At 35.8% G+C, this 19330-nt stretch overlaps 2 protein-coding genes across 2 annotated transcripts; one reads left to right on the top strand and one right to left on the bottom strand.

The window, feature by feature from the left end:
* Positions 1-5180: 5180 nt before the first annotated feature.
* On the bottom strand, positions 5181-10979 carry LOC115974898 (hydroxyproline O-arabinosyltransferase 1). The gene is made up of 8 exons (XM_031095455.1): positions 10280-10979; positions 9038-9105; positions 8719-8920; positions 8532-8629; positions 8377-8446; positions 7395-7466; positions 7030-7143; positions 5181-5633 (listed from the first exon to the last, which is right to left on the bottom strand). The coding sequence occupies exons 1-8, from the start codon at positions 10682-10684 to the stop codon at positions 5574-5576; spliced, it is 1089 nt and encodes a 362-aa protein (XP_030951315.1). The 5' UTR covers positions 10685-10979; the 3' UTR covers positions 5181-5573.
* Positions 10980-11384: 405 nt separating this feature from the next.
* LOC115960919 (serine/threonine-protein phosphatase 7 long form homolog) lies at positions 11385-18705 on the top strand. The gene is made up of 7 exons (XM_031079925.1): positions 11385-11633; positions 11832-11901; positions 14940-15051; positions 15158-15924; positions 16101-16191; positions 16312-16704; positions 18334-18705. Exons 3-7 carry the CDS (start codon positions 14941-14943, stop codon positions 18703-18705), a joined length of 1734 nt encoding a protein of 577 aa, XP_030935785.1. The 5' UTR covers positions 11385-11633; positions 11832-11901; position 14940.
* The last annotated feature ends 625 nt before the right edge of the window (positions 18706-19330 follow it).

Below are 19330 nucleotides of genomic sequence, written 5' to 3'. Positions count from 1 at the left end.
TTTTCACACAACCCTAAACATATAAAAGGATTGTTTTAAGGGCCGTCATAGCTGATGCATCTTAATGCAAAAGTTCTTTACAAGCATATTGTGAACCGAGACATATGCCCTAGTTCATCTTTCTATTCAAGAAGCTACTGTGTTTGTACACCGTAGGGTTTTGTAACTAAGGAGTTTCGTGATGTTCATCGTGTTGATGAACTGAAGAACTTTGCAGTCAACATCTTTCTCAAGTTGCTAAGTAAGCCACATACTGAGATCCGCGCATTGAATTGGTTAAGCACGTACTGGGAGCCGTATATTGAAAGGAGAGATTGTTACTACATAATAAGTCCAATTGGGTATTGGGGTAAGGGTTCAACTGTAAGTTGATATAAGGTACTGAAATTCCTTTACTTGTAACCGCTTGTTGTGATAATAGTGAATTATCGGGAATGATGACCTTAAAATCACCCGGTAGGATTTTTGCCATGTAAGTTTTCCCCATTCGTAAACAAATCATCGTGTTAATTTATTTTTTACTGCATTTTAACTTAGTTGGTGATTTGTTTGTGCTAACACGTTTATTGCATACTAATTGCATTAATTAATTAACTTGACTAATTAATTGGTTAATTCATCACAAAGGGGTCAATACATTTTTGACCTATCAACATATACTCAATAAAAATCACCACACAACAATGATCACCATATGCTCTATTTTATTAAAAATTAGAGAAAAAAAGATCATAAATAGTATTAAATTTAGGTAAGAAATTTAATATGTGACTAATTATATTTACTTAAAAAAAAATTGACTAATTATTTATATTTTTATAATAAAAATTGTGATTAATTTTAAATGTATTCATACGTATGCATGTGTTACATGCTTTTTTAAAAAAAAAAAAATTGACTAATAATTTATATTAAAAATTGTGTTCAATTTTAAATGCATTCATGCATTTATATAGGTTACATGCTAGTTAATTAATAATTATAAGTTAACATACTTAAAAGTTCGTGCAATGCACTAGCTACAACTTGTATATATAGAAGATGGGGGCTGAGTAAGCAACATCTTTCTCAACATCTTTCTCAAGTTGCTGAGTAAGCCACATACTGAGATCCGCGCATTGAATTGGTTAGGCACGTACTGGGAGCCATATATTGAAAGGAGAGATTGTTACTACATAATAAGTCCAATTGGGTATTGGGGTAAGGGTTCAACTGTAAGTTGATATAAGGTACTGAAATTCTTTTACTTGTAACCGCTTGTTGTGATAATAGTGAATTATCGGGAATGGTGACCTTAAAATCACCCGGTGGGATTTTTGCCATGTAAGTTTTCCCCATTCGTAAACAAATCATCGTGTTAATTTATTTTTTACTGCATTTTAACTTAGTTGGTGATTTGTTTGTGCTAACACGTTTATTGCATGCTAATTGCATTAATTAATTAACTTGACTAATTAATTGGTTAATTCATCACAAAGGGGTCAATACATTTTTGACTTATCAACATATACTCAATAAAAATCACCACACAACAATGATCACCATATGCTCTATTTTATTAAAAATTAGAGAAAAAAAGATCATAAGTAGTATTAAATTTAGGTAAGAAATTTAATATGTGACTAATTATGTTTACTTAAAAAAAATTGACTAATTATTTATATTTTTATAATAAAAATTGTGATTAATTTTAAATGTATTCATACGTATGCATGTGTTACATGCTTTTTAAAAAAAAAAATAATTTGACTAATAATTTATATTAAAAATTGTGTTCAATTTTAAATGCATTCATGCATTTATATAGGTTACATGCTAGTTAATTAATAATTATAAGTTAACATACTTAAAAGTTCGTGCAATGCACTAGCTACAACTTGTATATATAGAAGATAGGGGCTGAGATGGATTTGGTTTTTCCAAATATTAACAAATGAAAATTGGCTCGAAAACATTTTCAAGCCATTGATTGGTGATGATGCTGGAGATTGTCAGTTAAATTCCTTATATACACTATTCAGAAGACCAAATGAAACCTGCAATAAGGTAAATGACTTGAAATTAATGACATTGGAGTGGTACTGGCCAAGGACCCTTCGATGGTAAAGTTAGACACTTAGGATGGAATTTAATGTCTACTTAATAAGTAATAAAATAGTTTTCATACATGATTCTAACTTGGAAGCTTGTATTTATAGCATTTTGCTATATTAAGCCGTTAGAGGCATAATTGTCGTATCTTTATAGTGGTTGTAATACTCATGGTAGTTAAAGGTCATTGATCACTTTACAAACAGTTATTCATCTGTTGTCTTTTCTATCAGTTATGGAAGCGTTATTGATACTCTTAAATGCTGCATCCATCATCCATTGATTATTGGATGACAGTTATTATCTTATTCATCAGTTGCCCCTTTATTCCTTAGTAATTCTTTTATATTTGAATGGTCAAAAGAATATCAGAGGACATGAATTCATATTAACCATGGTGCTTGGACTCTTTTAGGCGGTAAAGACATTGTGAGTGTCGTGGGCCATACCCTATTTTTCGATGTCGCCACGTCTGTTCCTTAGACATGAACTCTCCCAAGGCATGAATTCATAGTAACCATGGTGCTTGGAATCCTTTAGATGGTAAAGGTACACAAATTCGTCTACCCTAATAATGGACAGACACCCAAATTGGTACGCCAAGCATTGGGGACAAGTCGTCCAAGGGCTATCTTTAGATAATTAGGTAGCTATCTTAAGTAGCTCCATGATACAGGGATGAACAAGAAAATGAACACCACACAAAAAATTGGCCTCATTGAAGTACACTGTACCATGGGCAAAGGTACAAGCCTTTTCATTTGGACAAGGAAGGCTATCATAGTTTCTTCTAAAAACTGAAATCTTTTTCTAATCCTAGCAATATGTTTCTCCTCCATATTACAAGTCTCTTCAAGAGCATAAAGGGTCTTAAGTCATGAGGAGGACGGGGGTTTAGAAGTAGTAGTATCTACCTCCATGCTAATAGAGTCATCACTAGACGATAAGCCCATTTCTAAGTCACTCGACCTAATCTCAATAGCTCTACCTTCCTCATCGGCCATTTCTTTTGCTAAGTAAAACGAAGATAAAGATTTAAGGATCAAGGAAATACTAGAGAAAAACTCCTCATCTAGCAAAGAAAAAGGAAACAGAAGGAGAAGCACACCTAACCTGAGAGTAATTAGCCATTAATATAAAACATTTGGAGAAAGAAAGAAAAGGAAAAGAAATTTTACTAGGAGGAGGCATTAGCTCAAGCTTGGAGAAGAAGAAGTGAAAATAATAATAATAATAATAAAGTAAGGAAAAAGAAAGAGAAGGAAAAAAAGGAAAGAAAATTGGGAATTTGTGCACGGGAAGTCCGAGAGACACCTCCAACTTGTTTGCATATCCAACAAGTAAAAGAATGACACATGTCCATGATCTAACAGGTAGTGTCACGCTGAATTAAATGCTACGGGTACGAAATTCCAAAAGGTGTGGATGATTTAAGATGATGAACTCGATATTCCTTTGATTGTTCAAATATAAAAGAACAATAAAAAAATAAGAGAGCAACTGATGAATAAGATAATAACCATCATTAACTCTTTCGTAACTGATATAAGACATTAAATGAAGGACCGTTTATAAATTCATCAATGACCATTAACTATCATGAGTAACAACCACTAGTAAAGATACAACAATTATACCTCTAACTGCCAGCTAGAGCTAAAGGCTATAAATACAAGCCTCCAATGATAGAACCATGTACGAAAACTATTATATAACTTATCCAATAGACATTACATTGATTCCATCTCATCTGTATAATTTCACATGTTATGGCTACCAAGTCACACTCGTCATTCTTTCTAGCACTACATGTAGCTTTATGCGAACAAATAATTATAGTAAAAATTTACCACAATATTTGGTCTTAAAATTATTTTTATATTATAAACACACAACAACAAAAAAACAACACCATCACAATGATCCATCTCCTTGAAATGCTCATTACTGCAACTAACAACAAAGCAAAACATGATTTGAGCAATCAAAAACGAGTAGTTCTACAACCCATGAATGCTTCTATCCAATTTACTAACCTCTACGTCAAATCTCACATACCAATCTTCGCCCTAAGTCCTTAGAAATCACTGTAAGCCTTAGAAGCTTACTTAATCTATTCCAAATCCGTGACCTCCCTAGGCTCCAACCTCCTTTCTCTCTTTTCTATTCCGATTCAACCTTAGGGGGTCCTTGCGTTGTAGAGTGATGGTCTTATCGATCTTGTTGAACAAATATCACTAGTTTGACAGGTCACTGTTGTAACCTTCCATATCAGCAAGGTGGAGCAGTGGTTGAGGAAGGCCAGTTGGGGAAGGTAGAGAGAGTAGAGAGCGAGAGGGCCACAATAAAGGTTGACAAAGATTCTATTAGGGGAAAATTATCAAATCCATTTCATGGTTTATGATTTTATTTATGATATTTAACAATGTATACAGTGTCACGATATTTAACAATGTATACAGTGTCACGTTATTTAAATCCAAAAAGTCCTCTTAATTGGGGTAATACCAACACACACAAAGAAGAGAATTTCTATTTTAGATTAGAATAAAAAAATCCATTGCAAGTAAAATGGTTATTAAGACAACTAAGTTGGCAAGTAGAGACATTTTGGGGGGAGGGGAAGTTCATAAGACAAAAGGGGGCTTCTCCATGATTGACGGCTAAAAATGTATTATGCTATGCTATCCAATTAGTAGCTTAAAACATTTGTACCCGTTTAAAACCCTTTTATCCTAATCAATAAAAAAAAATGTTTTCAAATTTCAATCATTCCAAACACCTGAAAAGACCAAAAATGTTTTTCAAAAAATATTTTATGTTAAAGCAAATAGAGCCTAGGTGTATTCTCACGCACTTTTGGTATTCTTCGAAGATCCATAATTCTTTACCACATAACTAGGTACCGAGCTTGTGCTCTCGTAAGGAATTTAGTATCAAAATTAAGTCAAAGAATTATGAACGTTGCCTGAGATATAAAACATGGAAAGCCCTGAGAAGTAAGCTTTATTGAGAATAAACTTTTATCAAAACTTCTTATTGAAAAAGTCAACAGAAATATGCAGTAAAATAGTGTACAAGAATGGGCAAGAACAAAGCAATAAACTGGGTTCTTGTAATTTTCAAGTAAACGGCAATAATAAATGGCACCTCTATCTCGTCAACTTGTCTACTTTCACTTCTCTACATTTTTCAATAGTAAAAACTATAACCCCTAATTCTTGAAGGGCGCATTTATTGGGGTTATCGCATTACAAACTTTGGCACATATGCACATAAAGCTACACACCACATTGTACATTTTTGCAGTTTTTGGACTCCCAACTGATCAGTAGGGCATGTGTTCGCAATCCAATTTAAGAAGACTTAAAACTTAACAAGCGTTTTTGCATAGATGACATCTGTACGAGTGTCAAGCACCTATATCATCCTGAACCAAAACATAGCTTTATCTCAAGCAATCTTTGATCCGGGTCTCTTCTCTACGATCCCCAATTTGGAATATTTGCTGTGGCTTCGTTGACCATTTTTACCAGAGTCACCTGCAATACAGAAATTTGCTTTAGAGGTCAATGGCCAAAACCAAAAACTTAGAAGAAATGATCTCATGAGACAATATTATCATTACTTGGAATTCTCTTGTGGTAATTGAATGAAAATATTTTGACTATGTTTGTTGGGAGGAAAATATGAAGGATAGAAAGGTGAGGATGGAAAACCTTGTTTCCACCAAGGCTCACCAAAAACCATCCAACTGTCCACCCAAACCAGGCAGAAAGTGAGAGAAAGCATGGATGTCAAGAGAATTACCATTTTACCCTTCTATTACAATTTTATCCTTTTAAACGTTTGTTTTAGCATCTCTAACAAAGGTTAGTGGGATGAAATGATTGTTTACTCCCTTCTTAAAGTAACAAGTCATAAAGCTTTGGCTTAATTATGTCCAACAATGATATTAGCTCTTTGATTTGTTTTTGTGCAAAGTAATTTGAAAAAAAACTAGTGAATAAATAGCTGCTACTCAATTCCTAAAGCAACAAGTAAAGGCTTGGCTTAAATTATGTACAACAACTACAGTTAACTTTTATTTTTTTCCCCAAGTAATTGGAAGAAAGAGATCAGTGAATAAAGCCTATCAAGTATAATCCCACATCCAACATAAAAGGCACGCTCAATAACTACAATTGACTTACTGTTAACTAAAGAGCCCCTAAATTGATCCTTTGAAGCAAGCCTAACCTTTCTGTTTAGGTGGACATTTTATATTGCATTATTCAATAGTGCAAAACCATTGTTACCTACTCTTTTGCAGACTGGGGATCCTACTCTTTGCTATTTGCCATATGTACTGCCATCAGGAAGCACCTAATTTATTATAATCTTTTTTATGATCATGGAAAATTAATAATAAAAAGGGTGAACCACTAACTCCCCCCTACTCCCCCCCTCCCCCACCCCCAGGGGCTGCGACTCGTGTAAGTTTCTCAGGGCCCACCTACATGTCCAATTGTCAGATGGTTTAAAAATGTAAATAAGAAACCTAAGTCATACACCTCTATGAATAGCACATATAAGGAGGGAAAAAAGTGTGATAAATTACTTATAAAATTGGATATGATTGTAGCTTCCTTTGTTAATGAGATTTAAGTATTACCCCAGGATCTAGCTCAGCTACAAATTGCTTATAAATTAATATCTAGATGTGCCCTGGAAAAATGCTCGTACCTAAATGTTGCTCAGACCAATTAACCAGGGAAAACTTTGGTACAGTAAGTTCTATCATCTATGTCCATAATTCAGGCAAAAGTGTTCCAAGAAAACGAAAATAAAATAGAGACAGACAAGGTATGAATTTTAAAAGCACATATCTTCCATCTTCTTGGTATAACCAATTAAGTAGCAATAAGCTTGGGACTTTAATGGTGACATAAAACATACCACACTTTCAGGAACACCTGGTGGAGGAAGTGGAAGGTTTCTTGGCGGTGCAACAGAATCATAAGACCTTTTGTCAAACCTCCATTCTCCTATCTTTCCATAGGTTAACTCACCCTGAATATTGGAGCATGCAAGGTAGACAACATAAGCTAAAGAATAAACAAGGAAGCAAGATTTATCTTCTTTTCTCATAAACTGGAAACAGATTAAGTAGTAGTAAATCCAAAGCTCACAAAAATTTTCTTCTGCCTAACTGAAACCCAAAAGAAAAAAAAAATGCATCCTACACTTCCTATCTCTAAAGAAATGTTAAACCTGAAAAAAAAAAAAAAAAAAAAAAAAAACCTCAGTCACAGAAAACCTACCTTCATATTGTAGTCACATCCATAAGTATAATGAATTATGAACTTCTTGCCAACTTCTGTATCCCATGGAGGCTGATAAAAGTCACAAAACAGGCAACTGCTAGTAACTTAAAACAGTAGCAGACTAAATATATAGAAATACTATGACAGCAATCTTTTACTACTATGTTTTTAATTACATCCCAACATATATCCTTATGAAAACTTCATTACATTTTATGAGTATGAAGACAGGCGTCCAACATTAAGAAATGGCACAAGATGCTAGCAGATCTTTTTGGGATAAAGCTTATTTTCATTGGCTTATTTTTTGCTTGAAAAATAGGCTGACCAAAAGTACTGTTTACATAGAAAAAGTGAGGCTTTAAAATCTAGTGCATAAGCTGGTGGTGAGACTAAGCTGGATTTTAGACTAAAAACAAACAAGCCCTTATCCAATTAGGTGGTTAAGATCCCACAAAATCGAATGCATTCAAATAAAGGATGGTTACTTTCATTATCGCTAGAGTTAAAGGTCCAGACTAGAGAACCATAAAAAATTCAGGACTCAAACAGAACTTGCAATAAGTGGCATAAATTTCAAATTCTGGAAAATGACAAATCCAGCAATGAACTCAGAAAAGTTCAAGATAATTAATATTGGGGTAAACAGAACATGTTAAAAATGGAATTAAAGGAGCAAATGTTGCCATTCTCAAATAACTCAGAATGTTTACCCGAATATTAATTGCAGGAGACTAATTACTAGTAGATGGGTGAATTGTAAGAGATAAAAACATGATATATGCAGTAGACAAACTTTCAGGAAATTCAAAATATATTTTTGAAAACTTTGTCTGGCTATAACAACGCCAGTTCTGCCATAAACTGTTCTGGGATATGTTCTTCTAACAAAATCCAATCCTAGAGTTAGTCATTAACTTGCCATAATTAATATATTCTACACTTCAAGGCAATAAAAGCAATGATAATCCTATCAAACCTGAATCATGAAGTCCTTGTACAAGATGTTACCAACACCATGCAGAGCAGATGAAACAGCATACGCATACCTAGATTTATAATAAGATATGATGTAGAAGTCAGTAATGTACCTAAACACCAACACAATATCGAATTAAATTAGAGAAGGCTTACATTTCAAGCACCCAACCAAAAGCCTTATCTGTTTCAGGATCCTTCTTCATTGCTAAGGAAACATTCATCCAAGTGGGAGCTATTTTTTTGAGAGATTCCTATTAATATTTTATAAAAAGTAAGAAAATGTCAAATATAAACCAAAAGAGAGTGGCATTACTCTCATGAATCCAAATCACATACACACCTTCCCAACTATGACAGGAGAATTCCCTATTGGGTCAATGTCAGTTATTGGTCCCTTTTCCTCAGGAAAATACTTTCTTAGTACTGACTCGTACTTCTTAGGTTCAATATAAAAGAATGGAAATGCAGCTCCAAGCCCATCTCTTGATAAGTTCGGTATGGGCTTGACAATAATATGATCTGGCTCCGACATCAGTATGTAGCTGGATACATGGTATGAATAGTATACATAAAGTCATATTTACCCAAAGAAATTAAAAAGGGAAAAGAAATCAACTCATCATATATTAAAATTAGGTTGGTTGTTATGAACTTCATACTCTTCTTTAATGTCTGCTTGTTGAAGCCATTGCACAAATGCCCAAGGTCTGTTGAGGACTATATAACCCTGTAATTGTGAGATATGAAATACACAACTTAGAAGGTACGTTCTCGTAGCAACCAGAAAGAATAGAGGTGACAGGAGAAAAGAAAAATGAACAAGAAGAATAAGAAGAAGAAAGAAAAAAGTAGTAGTCAATCCTTATTTTCACCTATAAAAAAAACGTAAATCCTTATTTTCAAGTTCATAGTTTTCCTCTGACATCTATTGAGAAAACCTATCTAAATCAAACAATCGGTCAGAGAATGGCTCATAGATTGATGAGTTGGATTGGGTACATCTACGCCAAAGAACTAGAAAGGTTAGACATTACAAGGGGATTTTATTCTCTCTCATTCTCATATGGACAAGATGTAGTTTTCAAATACTGCTAAAGAGGCCTAAAAGTTAATCTAATGTTTTGGATTAAGAATAAAATAAACCACCCTATTCATCCAATGGTTCTATAAATTACGCACCTACAAATGTCCAATTTCTAACAGATTTCTGCTCCTTGTAAACATTATCTCGTGTTTCTGCCTAGTTGCAGTATGGAGAGAATGCATCACATAGAAGTAATCATAAACTTAACATAGAATTCTAAACCTTTAGAAGAAAAATCATAGTATAGAACATATTTATCTATGCAGCCAAGAGCCTTGTAGCTCAATTGGTTGACACCTCCTGGTGTTTTCGATGGAGACATCCAAGGTCAAATCCCTCACCCCCAACCATCGACTAATCAAAATATATGCATCTATGCTTATCTACAAAGCAATCACGCTTTTCAAAAGTTATTTGTAGTGTTCCCAGGACAAATTAATTAATTTGGGGGAGAGGGAAGCTTTAGCCTGAACCCTCAACAGCTCATAATGAATCCAAAAGACAAGATAAGGCCAAAACACACAAACACACGCACTAAAAAATTTCACCCCTTAATTGGTTCCTGCAAGAGCCAATTAGGAGAAAATAAAGGAAATGACAACACAAGTCTGACTGAGGCTTATCTCTCTTTGCCATAAATAAATTTTAAAAAAATAAAAAATAATTTGAACTTTTGCCAATCCCTACATTTCTCTTTCAACAACCCAAATCAAGCCTCAAGCTTTCCCAACCCATTGATATCTCAAAAAATTAAGACCCCACAACAGAAAAGAGAAAACCCAATTGACAGAGACTATAATAAGATAAGATTTCGAACCTGGTCCATTCCAGAAGGGAGAGGCTGAGCAACAAAAGTTGGGATCTCATTCATGTGTTTGTCAGCCTTCCCAGAATGCAAGATCCTGGTGAACCCACCCATATCAGAATTGGGTGTTTCCTTCATCTTCTTGAACCAGTAGTACATGACTCTGCACTGCCACGTGTTGTAGACAGAGTCTGAGGCAGTCACCGCCGTGTGGAACAGCCTCTTCGAACCGGACCCACCTCTGGATTTGTCCACAGGCATCTTGATTATGGGGTCCACTGTGATTGATGAAGAAGATCTGGATGGGCCTGGAAGCTCTTGCTTGAGAGGAGCATTGGATGATATGATTATGTTGTAGGTGATTAGAGCTACTGAGAAGGTTATGAGTAGTGTGAAGAACACATTCCCACAACCCATTTTTGATTTTTTGCTCTCTACAACTCTCCTTTTACTCTAGAGAGCTGAGAGCAGAGCAGAGCAGCTCTTCTACTTTTCTATGAATGGTGTACAGAGTACAGTGTAGAAGAGATTATTGCTACTGGGTATTATGCGATTTCTCACTTTACAGAAAGAGAGGAAATGGGGTAGAGGAATTGATGGGTCATAGGAAAACTAGAAAAGTCGTCGTTTTGAGCTAGAGTAGTTGTAAGGATTTGTGATTTGAGAAACAGGCTGCTGACTATTTTCTTATTCGTTCTCTTTCTCTTTCTCTCCGATTATCTTGGCGAAAATGGCCAACTGGCCTTAAAAACCAAACAATCTAGTTAGTAGGCTTTCGTTTGAAACATATTTCGTTAATAGCATCTCGAGCCTCAGAGGCTCGATTTTGGTCTCAAAATCGAGCCTTTGAGCCTCGATTTTCTTGTGTGATGTGGCCTGTACACGGTGGAATGGTCCAGCTGGAAATCGAGTCTTTTAAACTCGATTTCCACGTGTATTCCAGACTGAAATCGAGTCTTAGAGACTCGGTTTCCAATTGGGGATTTTCAAATTTAACGTCTTCGTCTATTGCATTTGTCTCACTTTCACTCACACTCACGCTCACACCCTCTCACTCTCACACAAACCAGAGTGCTCTCACTCTCTCACCCTCAGTCTTACATTTTCATTTCCCACACTCACAAAACTCTCTCATTTTCTCTCTATCTCTCACACGGCCTCTGACATTCACACACGCTCACACACACACAGAACCCCGCCGGCGTCGACGAGCAGAGCCCAGCCCAGCCCAGCGACGACGCCGACGAGGCTGAGCCCAGCCATCGGCTCCTCTCCTCGTCGATCTCTCTCTCCCTCACTAGGAGATCCTTTCTCCTTTTCTCCCTCTCTCTCATTACCACCCCCATACCCATTCCGATTTTGGTTGGTAAGTTTTTTATATGATTTTTTGTTTTGATTAATGTGAAATTTTGGGTTTGGATTTGGATACTTAACATCTAGGTTATTTATTTAATTTTCAGTTTTGATTTTTGTGAAATTTGGGTTTGGATTTTGTGGTAGATACTTTATTTAATTTTTATTTTATGATTTTTATGAAATTTGGGTTTGGATTTGGTGAGTGCAGATGACATTCTTGCTTGGATAGTGCATATTGTTGCTGCCATCCTTAAGACTTTCCAAATTTCTGGCTTCAGGTTAGATTGTTATTGCTGATTAGGATTATAGCTTATACGAGAGAATTGTATATCTCATTAGGCTCATTTGCTTGTCTATTAGGAGCTTAGAACTTACAAGTTTATATGAAATAGTTATCTCATATATTTATAGTGCTTGCGTACCATTACAAATTACTAAATTATATGCATATAAAAAAGCACTTAGTAGTTTGCTATTGAAGAAACAAATTACATAGTCTTTTTTCAGTTATGAATTTTGGTTGATTGGTTATGCTTTAGGTTTTTCGGTTAGGAATGGTATTGTGTCAAACTTGGAGAGTCTTTTCTTTAAGGGAGCTGCATGCAGCTACAAACAATTTTAATTATGATAACAAGCTTGGAGAAGGGGGATTCGGCAGTGTTTACTGGGGTCAGCTTATGGTAGTTTGTCACACCCTTTTTTGCTGGTCTTGAATATTGAAGTTGATCAATAGGAAATTAGCAATACACTTGTGACTATAAGAAAATGGCAATAAAGCTAAACAGCCATGTGACCTTTGTTTACTTTCTTCCATTCTTGTCAAACATTTAATTATCTTTTATTTTAGAAAGAATACTTAACAAGGAATGTATTTTAAATGTTCAAAATTTTAAATGAAATGCATGCTTGAAAGGTAAATTTCAAATGTGACCCGATAAAATATTGTATAAAAACATCATCTTCCAAATGAGCGGTATGGATAGTAAACATTGCAATTAAGACTCATAGCTTGCTCTAGCAATCATTCACTTCTAACTGTATAGTCTAGGAGGTCATGCACTTACATATATTGGAGGCTGAATAGTATGAATTGCGCTGGTCAATTGTAAGTTGTGTTGTTGTTGTTAATGGTGATTGTCTCTGTAGATTCTGGTTAGTTTCCAATGTCTACTTGGTTGAGGCTTATATTCAAACATTGAAGTGAAAGAAAAATCAGATTATTACCAGTATTATTATACTCTTTAAAAAAAAAAAAAAAGATTGTTTCAAAGAAAAAAAAAGGAAATCAAGTTTATGAAATGGAGTGAATGTGAGGTGGCGCAACCCTATCCTTCCACCCCTGTTATTTTACTTTATTCAATTTTTATATTAGAGGATAAAAAGGAGGATTGTGAAATCCATTCAAAAGTGAGATAGCACGTATTAAAAAAATGAGGAAGAGATGCCCAACATGATTTGAGTATGTACAACAAATCTCAAATGCATTAATGAGAAAGAGAGGCTTGATTTCATTTTGAATGAATGAAAAGGGTAAGAGGGATGTTCGAGTAGTAAAGACGGATATGATAAAACAAAGAGGTAACTGAAGAATCTGGCCTTAGGGTGGAATGGCCAAGAAAGATACCTAGTTGACAATGGAATAACGGATCAACCCCAGTTAGTTGGAATCAAGGTGAGAGACAAGAGTTGAGTGGAGTACTGATCATAACAGACTTTGTAATAATACCAATAGATCCAGACTTGTAACCCAAGTATGTATTAATTGATCTTCTAGGTTTTATATATATATATATATATATATTTATGGGGCAACCATAAAACCTGCCATTGCACCCAATCCTGCTTGGGGCATTGTAGTTTCTTGAATCCAGTCCAACCTTATTTCAGACCTGTGTGAGTTCACACCACTAGAGGAGGTGGGGTGGAGCCTCGGTGTCAGAACATGGTGATGGTCTCTTCGAGTTATATGAAATTACATTACAGATGCTTTTTAGGTCTAAACCAGTGATTGATTTTTCCTAGTGTCAGCATTGCTTTCCAACAGACTAGAATGTCAATTTAGATTGCTCGAGCTGGAACATTCTTTACTTCCATGGCAAAAAGTTTAGTTAGTTAAAAGCTTTTTCCTATTTCTTTCCAATATATTATGTTTTAGCGAGGCAGGATTTTCATTGAATGAATTAAACACTGACTTACATCTATGTCATCAAACTTTAACTTGCATATAACAAAAAAATATGACATTTGAGCTCTCTAGTTCGACTGGCACCTCCTCCCCTTATAAGTTCTAAGTGGACGGTGAAGTCTTGGGCTCAAGACATATTGGATGCATATGTAAACTTACTTACCAACAATGTTTTTTTGATACATTTTAAGTTGGGCGTGGGGATTTAAACCCTAGATGTCTCTGTTGGAAACACCAAGCAATGCCATTGAACTATAAGGCTTCTTGGCAAAAGTAGTGAGTGAATCAAAGTTAAATTATTATTAAATAAAATGCATTACTATAGCCGCAATAGACCTTGTCAAGGTCCTTAACAATTTTAGCCTTTGGTGAAGAATTCTCCTCATATTTTGAGAAAAATACACCTATTTCCTGGGCTGCAATTTATAAATAGGAAGTCAAAAATTGTCAAACAACTAATTACTTTCAGGTAGAGGAATAACAAATTCATTTTCCTCACATTGACAACAACACGTGCGCACACATAGAGTTAGTGAATAAAGTACCTCTTGACCCTCCACCAAGTAATTTGCACATGTGGTCTAATGCTTCTCGTTCTTGTCGACTCTTCTCTTCCTTTGAAATCCCATCTGAAGGTGTAATGTCCCCAACAATGGCTATTCAAAAAAAATTTCACAAGGTAAAAATAACTTTTAATTGTTCACCAAGAGAATTTACTAAAGAAAAGCACAAATAAGTAGAGATTATACAATGATCCTCATAAATCACGACTAATAGAACTTTTAAACATTTAAGGTCACATAATTGTAGTGTACTTGTAAAAGGATTAGTTCAATTTGCTGCAATATCATATGGATCCAATCCACTTACGTGTGGCTTTGGACCATTATTCAATATAGGGGAAAAAATGGGAAGGTTATGAACACCTAAGTGTTCTCATTGGAGTATAGTAATTCTAGTTAGACCTAAGTGATCTCATTGAGATTCTAATCAGCAAGTTTATATAGCTAGTAAAATATTAAATTATCATATTTTTGTTTTATTTAGCTCAGAAAAAACTTTTGCACCATCATATCTATGTTTACTTGCAATGTCAATATTACGTGCTAATTGCTTATCATTCTTGTGCAGTATGGATGCTGCAAATGCTGGACGGATTGACCATACACGGCCTGGCCCTATTGACGATTCGGTGTTAACGTTGCAGTCCACCCATCGATCAGAAGCTATTTGGAATGGGCAGGTACAATACAGCAGTAAATATTTATGTAAAATGTACACGTATTTAATTCATACAATATACATGCAGACGTTTCTCATATGTTAATCCAAGGATTCGTTTTGTGCAGGATCCAGGGGCCCTTACTTGCCGTGGCCGTACTGAAGAGTTCTCCAACCGAGAACCAATGGTAGATGATCGAGTTGTTGATATTATTAAGGTATTGGGCTTGGAGGGACTGCTGAGACAGCCGGGTAGAGAGCTTGACCACGGCCTAATTACAGCCTTAGTGGAGCGATGGCGGCCCGAGACTCACACCTTCCACATGCCACATGGTGAGATGACCATTACATTGCAGGATGTGGAGGTGATTCTCGGGCTTCCTATCGATGGTGACGCTGTAACAGGGAGCACACAGAAAACTTGGACGGCTGTGTGCGAGGAGTTCCTTGGCTTTCAACCTATAACTCAAGACCAGCATAAGGAACTTCATGGCCAAAGGATTCTCATCAAACGGCTTTTGGAGCAAGTTGCTAATCCATTGCCGCCTAATGCCGAAGAGGATGAGCTGCATAAGTACGCACGATGCTATATCCTAGCGCTACTAGGGGACACAATATTCATGGACAAATCTGGCGATAGGGTGCATCTAATGTGGGTGCAGCAGTTGGAAGACCTTCGCAACCCACGAAGGTACAGTTGGGGGAGTGCTTGCCTTGCATGGTTGTACCGAGAGCTATGCAGGGCAAGCCATAAGGAAACCAGTCAAATCGGTGGATGCTTACTGTTGCTGCAGTATTGGGTATGGGCCAGGTTCCCTTATTTGTGCCCGGCAATTGAGCGTGGCCCACCAGTAGGCGCTTATGGTCCTCCAGCGCGTGGTCCTCTATACCTGAAGTAAGTATCTACCTTATAAGGATTATTTCTTATTGTAGTGATATTATTAATTGCCTAGTTTTTATCTATAACATTATCTTAGTAGTTATATGTGATAACATTATAGTTTTAGTCATGACATTATCTTAGTAGGAAAGTTATAAATATTGATCTTTTGTTCTTGACAACACTTGTAGGTGGGCGTGGGTCCCAAACAAGAAAAACAGGCCTGCCCACATCTTCAGGGATAGGTATCGCCAGCAAATAGCTTCAATGCTGCCAAGCCAGGTATGAAAATGCCTTGTTTAATATGTTAACATGTTTACGAACAAGATATATGTTTGGTGAATTTTGAAATATAAACATAGTTGCCTAATATGTTGCGTACTTGTTTTTGGGCTACTGTAGGTGGTGTGGCAGCCATATGAAGCTGATTTTGAGCACCTTCCGCCATGGTGCGTTGCAGGGAGGGCTGTGTGGACGGCAACGGTGCCGCTTGTATGTTTCCACCTAGTAGAGATACATACACCGGATCGTGTCGTTCGTCAATTTGGGATGATCCAAGAAATTCCCGAAGATGTTAACACTGACCCCGTGCTTCATGCCATTGATTTGAGGGGGAAGGTGGGCGTTGATTGGATGCGGAAACATGCTCTGCATTTACTAAATTGGGGTAACCGCCTTCAACGGTGTTGTCAAGGAGTGCTTGGTGATATGCCTCCACAGCATGAGTACTTCGGATGGTTCAAAAGGGTGACTCGGAGGTTCATTGATGTTCCTGGTGCTACATTGACTATACTGGTAACTTCTCCACATCTTGTACATTTTACCGTACTTCTTAGCATGAAAACAGTTGAAGCTAGCAAATTAGTGATCAACACGTGTCATTTCATCTCTGTCCTGGCTTTCCATTGTCACCTTAAGCTCCCTACAAACTGGTCCTGCTAGCAAATTAGTGATCAAATATCAATCCTGTGTATCCATCGAAAGCCAACTTTATTGAGATTATAGACACTTGAAGCTTGTTCTTTTAACATGTCCTTCGCATTTTCTAATTTAAAAGAAGACACTTCACAATTCACATCATGTCATATATTTCATCATTTCATTGTTGATACTCTTTAAACAATTATCAAATATGTATTTCAAGTAGTAGAAGCACAAGATTAGTAGAAGTTTTGCCATTTCAAAAAACAACTCTTTCAAACCTGCAAACAAAGCCTTACCTGCCATTTACTTCAAGGATATACCACCTTATAAGATATAAAGAAAAAATGTGCATAGATCCGCATTACTAGAGAATCAGTATCACCTTGAATAACTCATGTACATAAATATTTTTTTTTTTAAAGTCCATAATTTTGCAAATATTCAGTGAATTATCCACTGAGTATCTAAGCTCATATGGCTATGAGCACCAAAACGTTGGAGGGTTTTCAATACCACTTCCAGGAAGCACTCACTTTTCACAAACACCAAAGGAAGCACTAAACTTTTTCGTTCATTATTTTTTAAGAAGTAACTCTAAAATTTTAGGTTAAACCCATCACAGTCCAGCTTACTCACAATCATTTGAAAGCCTTTCAAATGATATTTTCTGGCCATCAAAATATGACCAAAAATTTTGCTCAATCTATCCATCTCACAAAAAACCCATTAACTATTTTTCAACTACCAGTCAATAACCCTCATTAATTCCACCAAATTAGTAATCAAATGGTTCAATTTTACTTAGTATTAGCAAAGCTCATCTTTTGGTTTGTAGTATACAATAAAAGATGTCTTTTTTTGGTCAGACAAAATACTAAAAACGCTTGAGAGAAACATAGACTCACCGCAAAAGCTTTGTTGAAGGTGATGAAATAGGGAAACTGCTGCTGTAATGTAATGAGCCGGTGTACAACTGTGAAGAAATCAAGTCAAATTTTGGAGCTCATGATTTTTTGGGCCTGAAGTCCAAAAAAATAATTACTTTTAAATTATTTTTGTAAATGAATTAAACTCTATTTGGATATCTTGGGAAAAAAAAAATACATCGTATTACGTTAGTTTTTGGCGAAAATGGCCAAGTGGCCTTAAAAACGAAACTATCCAGTTAGTACGCTCTCTTTAGAACATGATTTAGGTGGTCCAATGTATGCTTAGCATCAAAGAAGTAGGTTAAAGTTGTTTTCTACGTAAGATTCCTTATAGAGAACTTTATTTGTTTACGTTATAGAGAACTTTGTTGATTTCAAAATCTAATTTCAAAATCGAAGGTCATATTTCTTATTTCAGCCGTTAGAGTTATGGTATATATTCTTCTTCCCAATTTTTTATGGAATAACTTCAATTGCCCTACAAGCAGAGGGCCTATAAAACATTGATTGTTCATTCGTACATACATAAACTGTATTGCATTACTAATATACTTAGTTTTTCCATGTGCAGATTGAAGGATACCTCCGTTTGTTGAGCCGTCACCCGGTGGGCACGGAGGACTACCAGGATATTATAGATGTGCTGACTGCAGTACAGGCGATTGGCCGTGTACAACCTCGGGACCCTGAGGTCCTGAATGAGGAGGCAGCTACTCCTGCCGCAGCAGCTACTCAGAGGCCAAGCATTACTGAGAGCCCAAGCACGAGCATAGCTCCCACTAGACGTTTGCGTGTTCGTACCCCTCGAGTTGTCCCTACCTCTGAGCCCCCTCCACCCACCCCACATCCATCCCTTAGCCCCACAATCCCTTCACCCACCCTACATCCATCTCGTAGTCCCACCGTAGTATACATTTATATCAATATTCTTCAGATGTTGTGAACCTATTAAAGAGTCAAGTATAATATGTTAGCGACATATTTTTTTTTTCATTTAACATCAATTACAAAACCTTTTCTATCTACTCAAAGTACAAAAATCACAAATTCTCACCCCACAATTGCATATACTCGCCCCACATCACATACAAACACTCTCAATCATTATCATTTCGTACTCAAACAAATACAAAAACTAAAAACAAAACTCACCCCTATTACAAAATTTCAACTCAGCTCTAACTAATATAAATAAAAATATCAAACCAAACAACAAGAAAAATAGCCATGATAAAAGCCTAGCAATACAAATATATATCTACAATATTTTTTACTTGTTATAAAATCCTAGCAAATATATACATTAACTTGCAAAAATAGTCATGATAAAACCCTAACAATACAAATATATAACTACAATATTTTTTACTTGTTATAAAATCCTAGCAAATATATACATTAACTTGCAAAAATAGTCATGATAAAAGCCTAACAATACAAATATATATCTACAATATTTTTTACTTTGTATAAATCCTAGCAAATTATATACACTAACTTGCAAAATTAGTCATGATAAAAGCCTAACAATACAAATATATACCTAAATATATTTTTTACTTTGTATA

The sequence above is a fragment of the Quercus lobata genome, chromosome 2, assembly GCF_001633185.2.
Source record: "Quercus lobata isolate SW786 chromosome 2, ValleyOak3.0 Primary Assembly, whole genome shotgun sequence".
In the NCBI taxonomy this organism is placed as follows: domain Eukaryota; kingdom Viridiplantae; phylum Streptophyta; class Magnoliopsida; order Fagales; family Fagaceae; genus Quercus; species Quercus lobata.
This window is presented reverse-complemented; position numbering and strand designations above follow the sequence as displayed.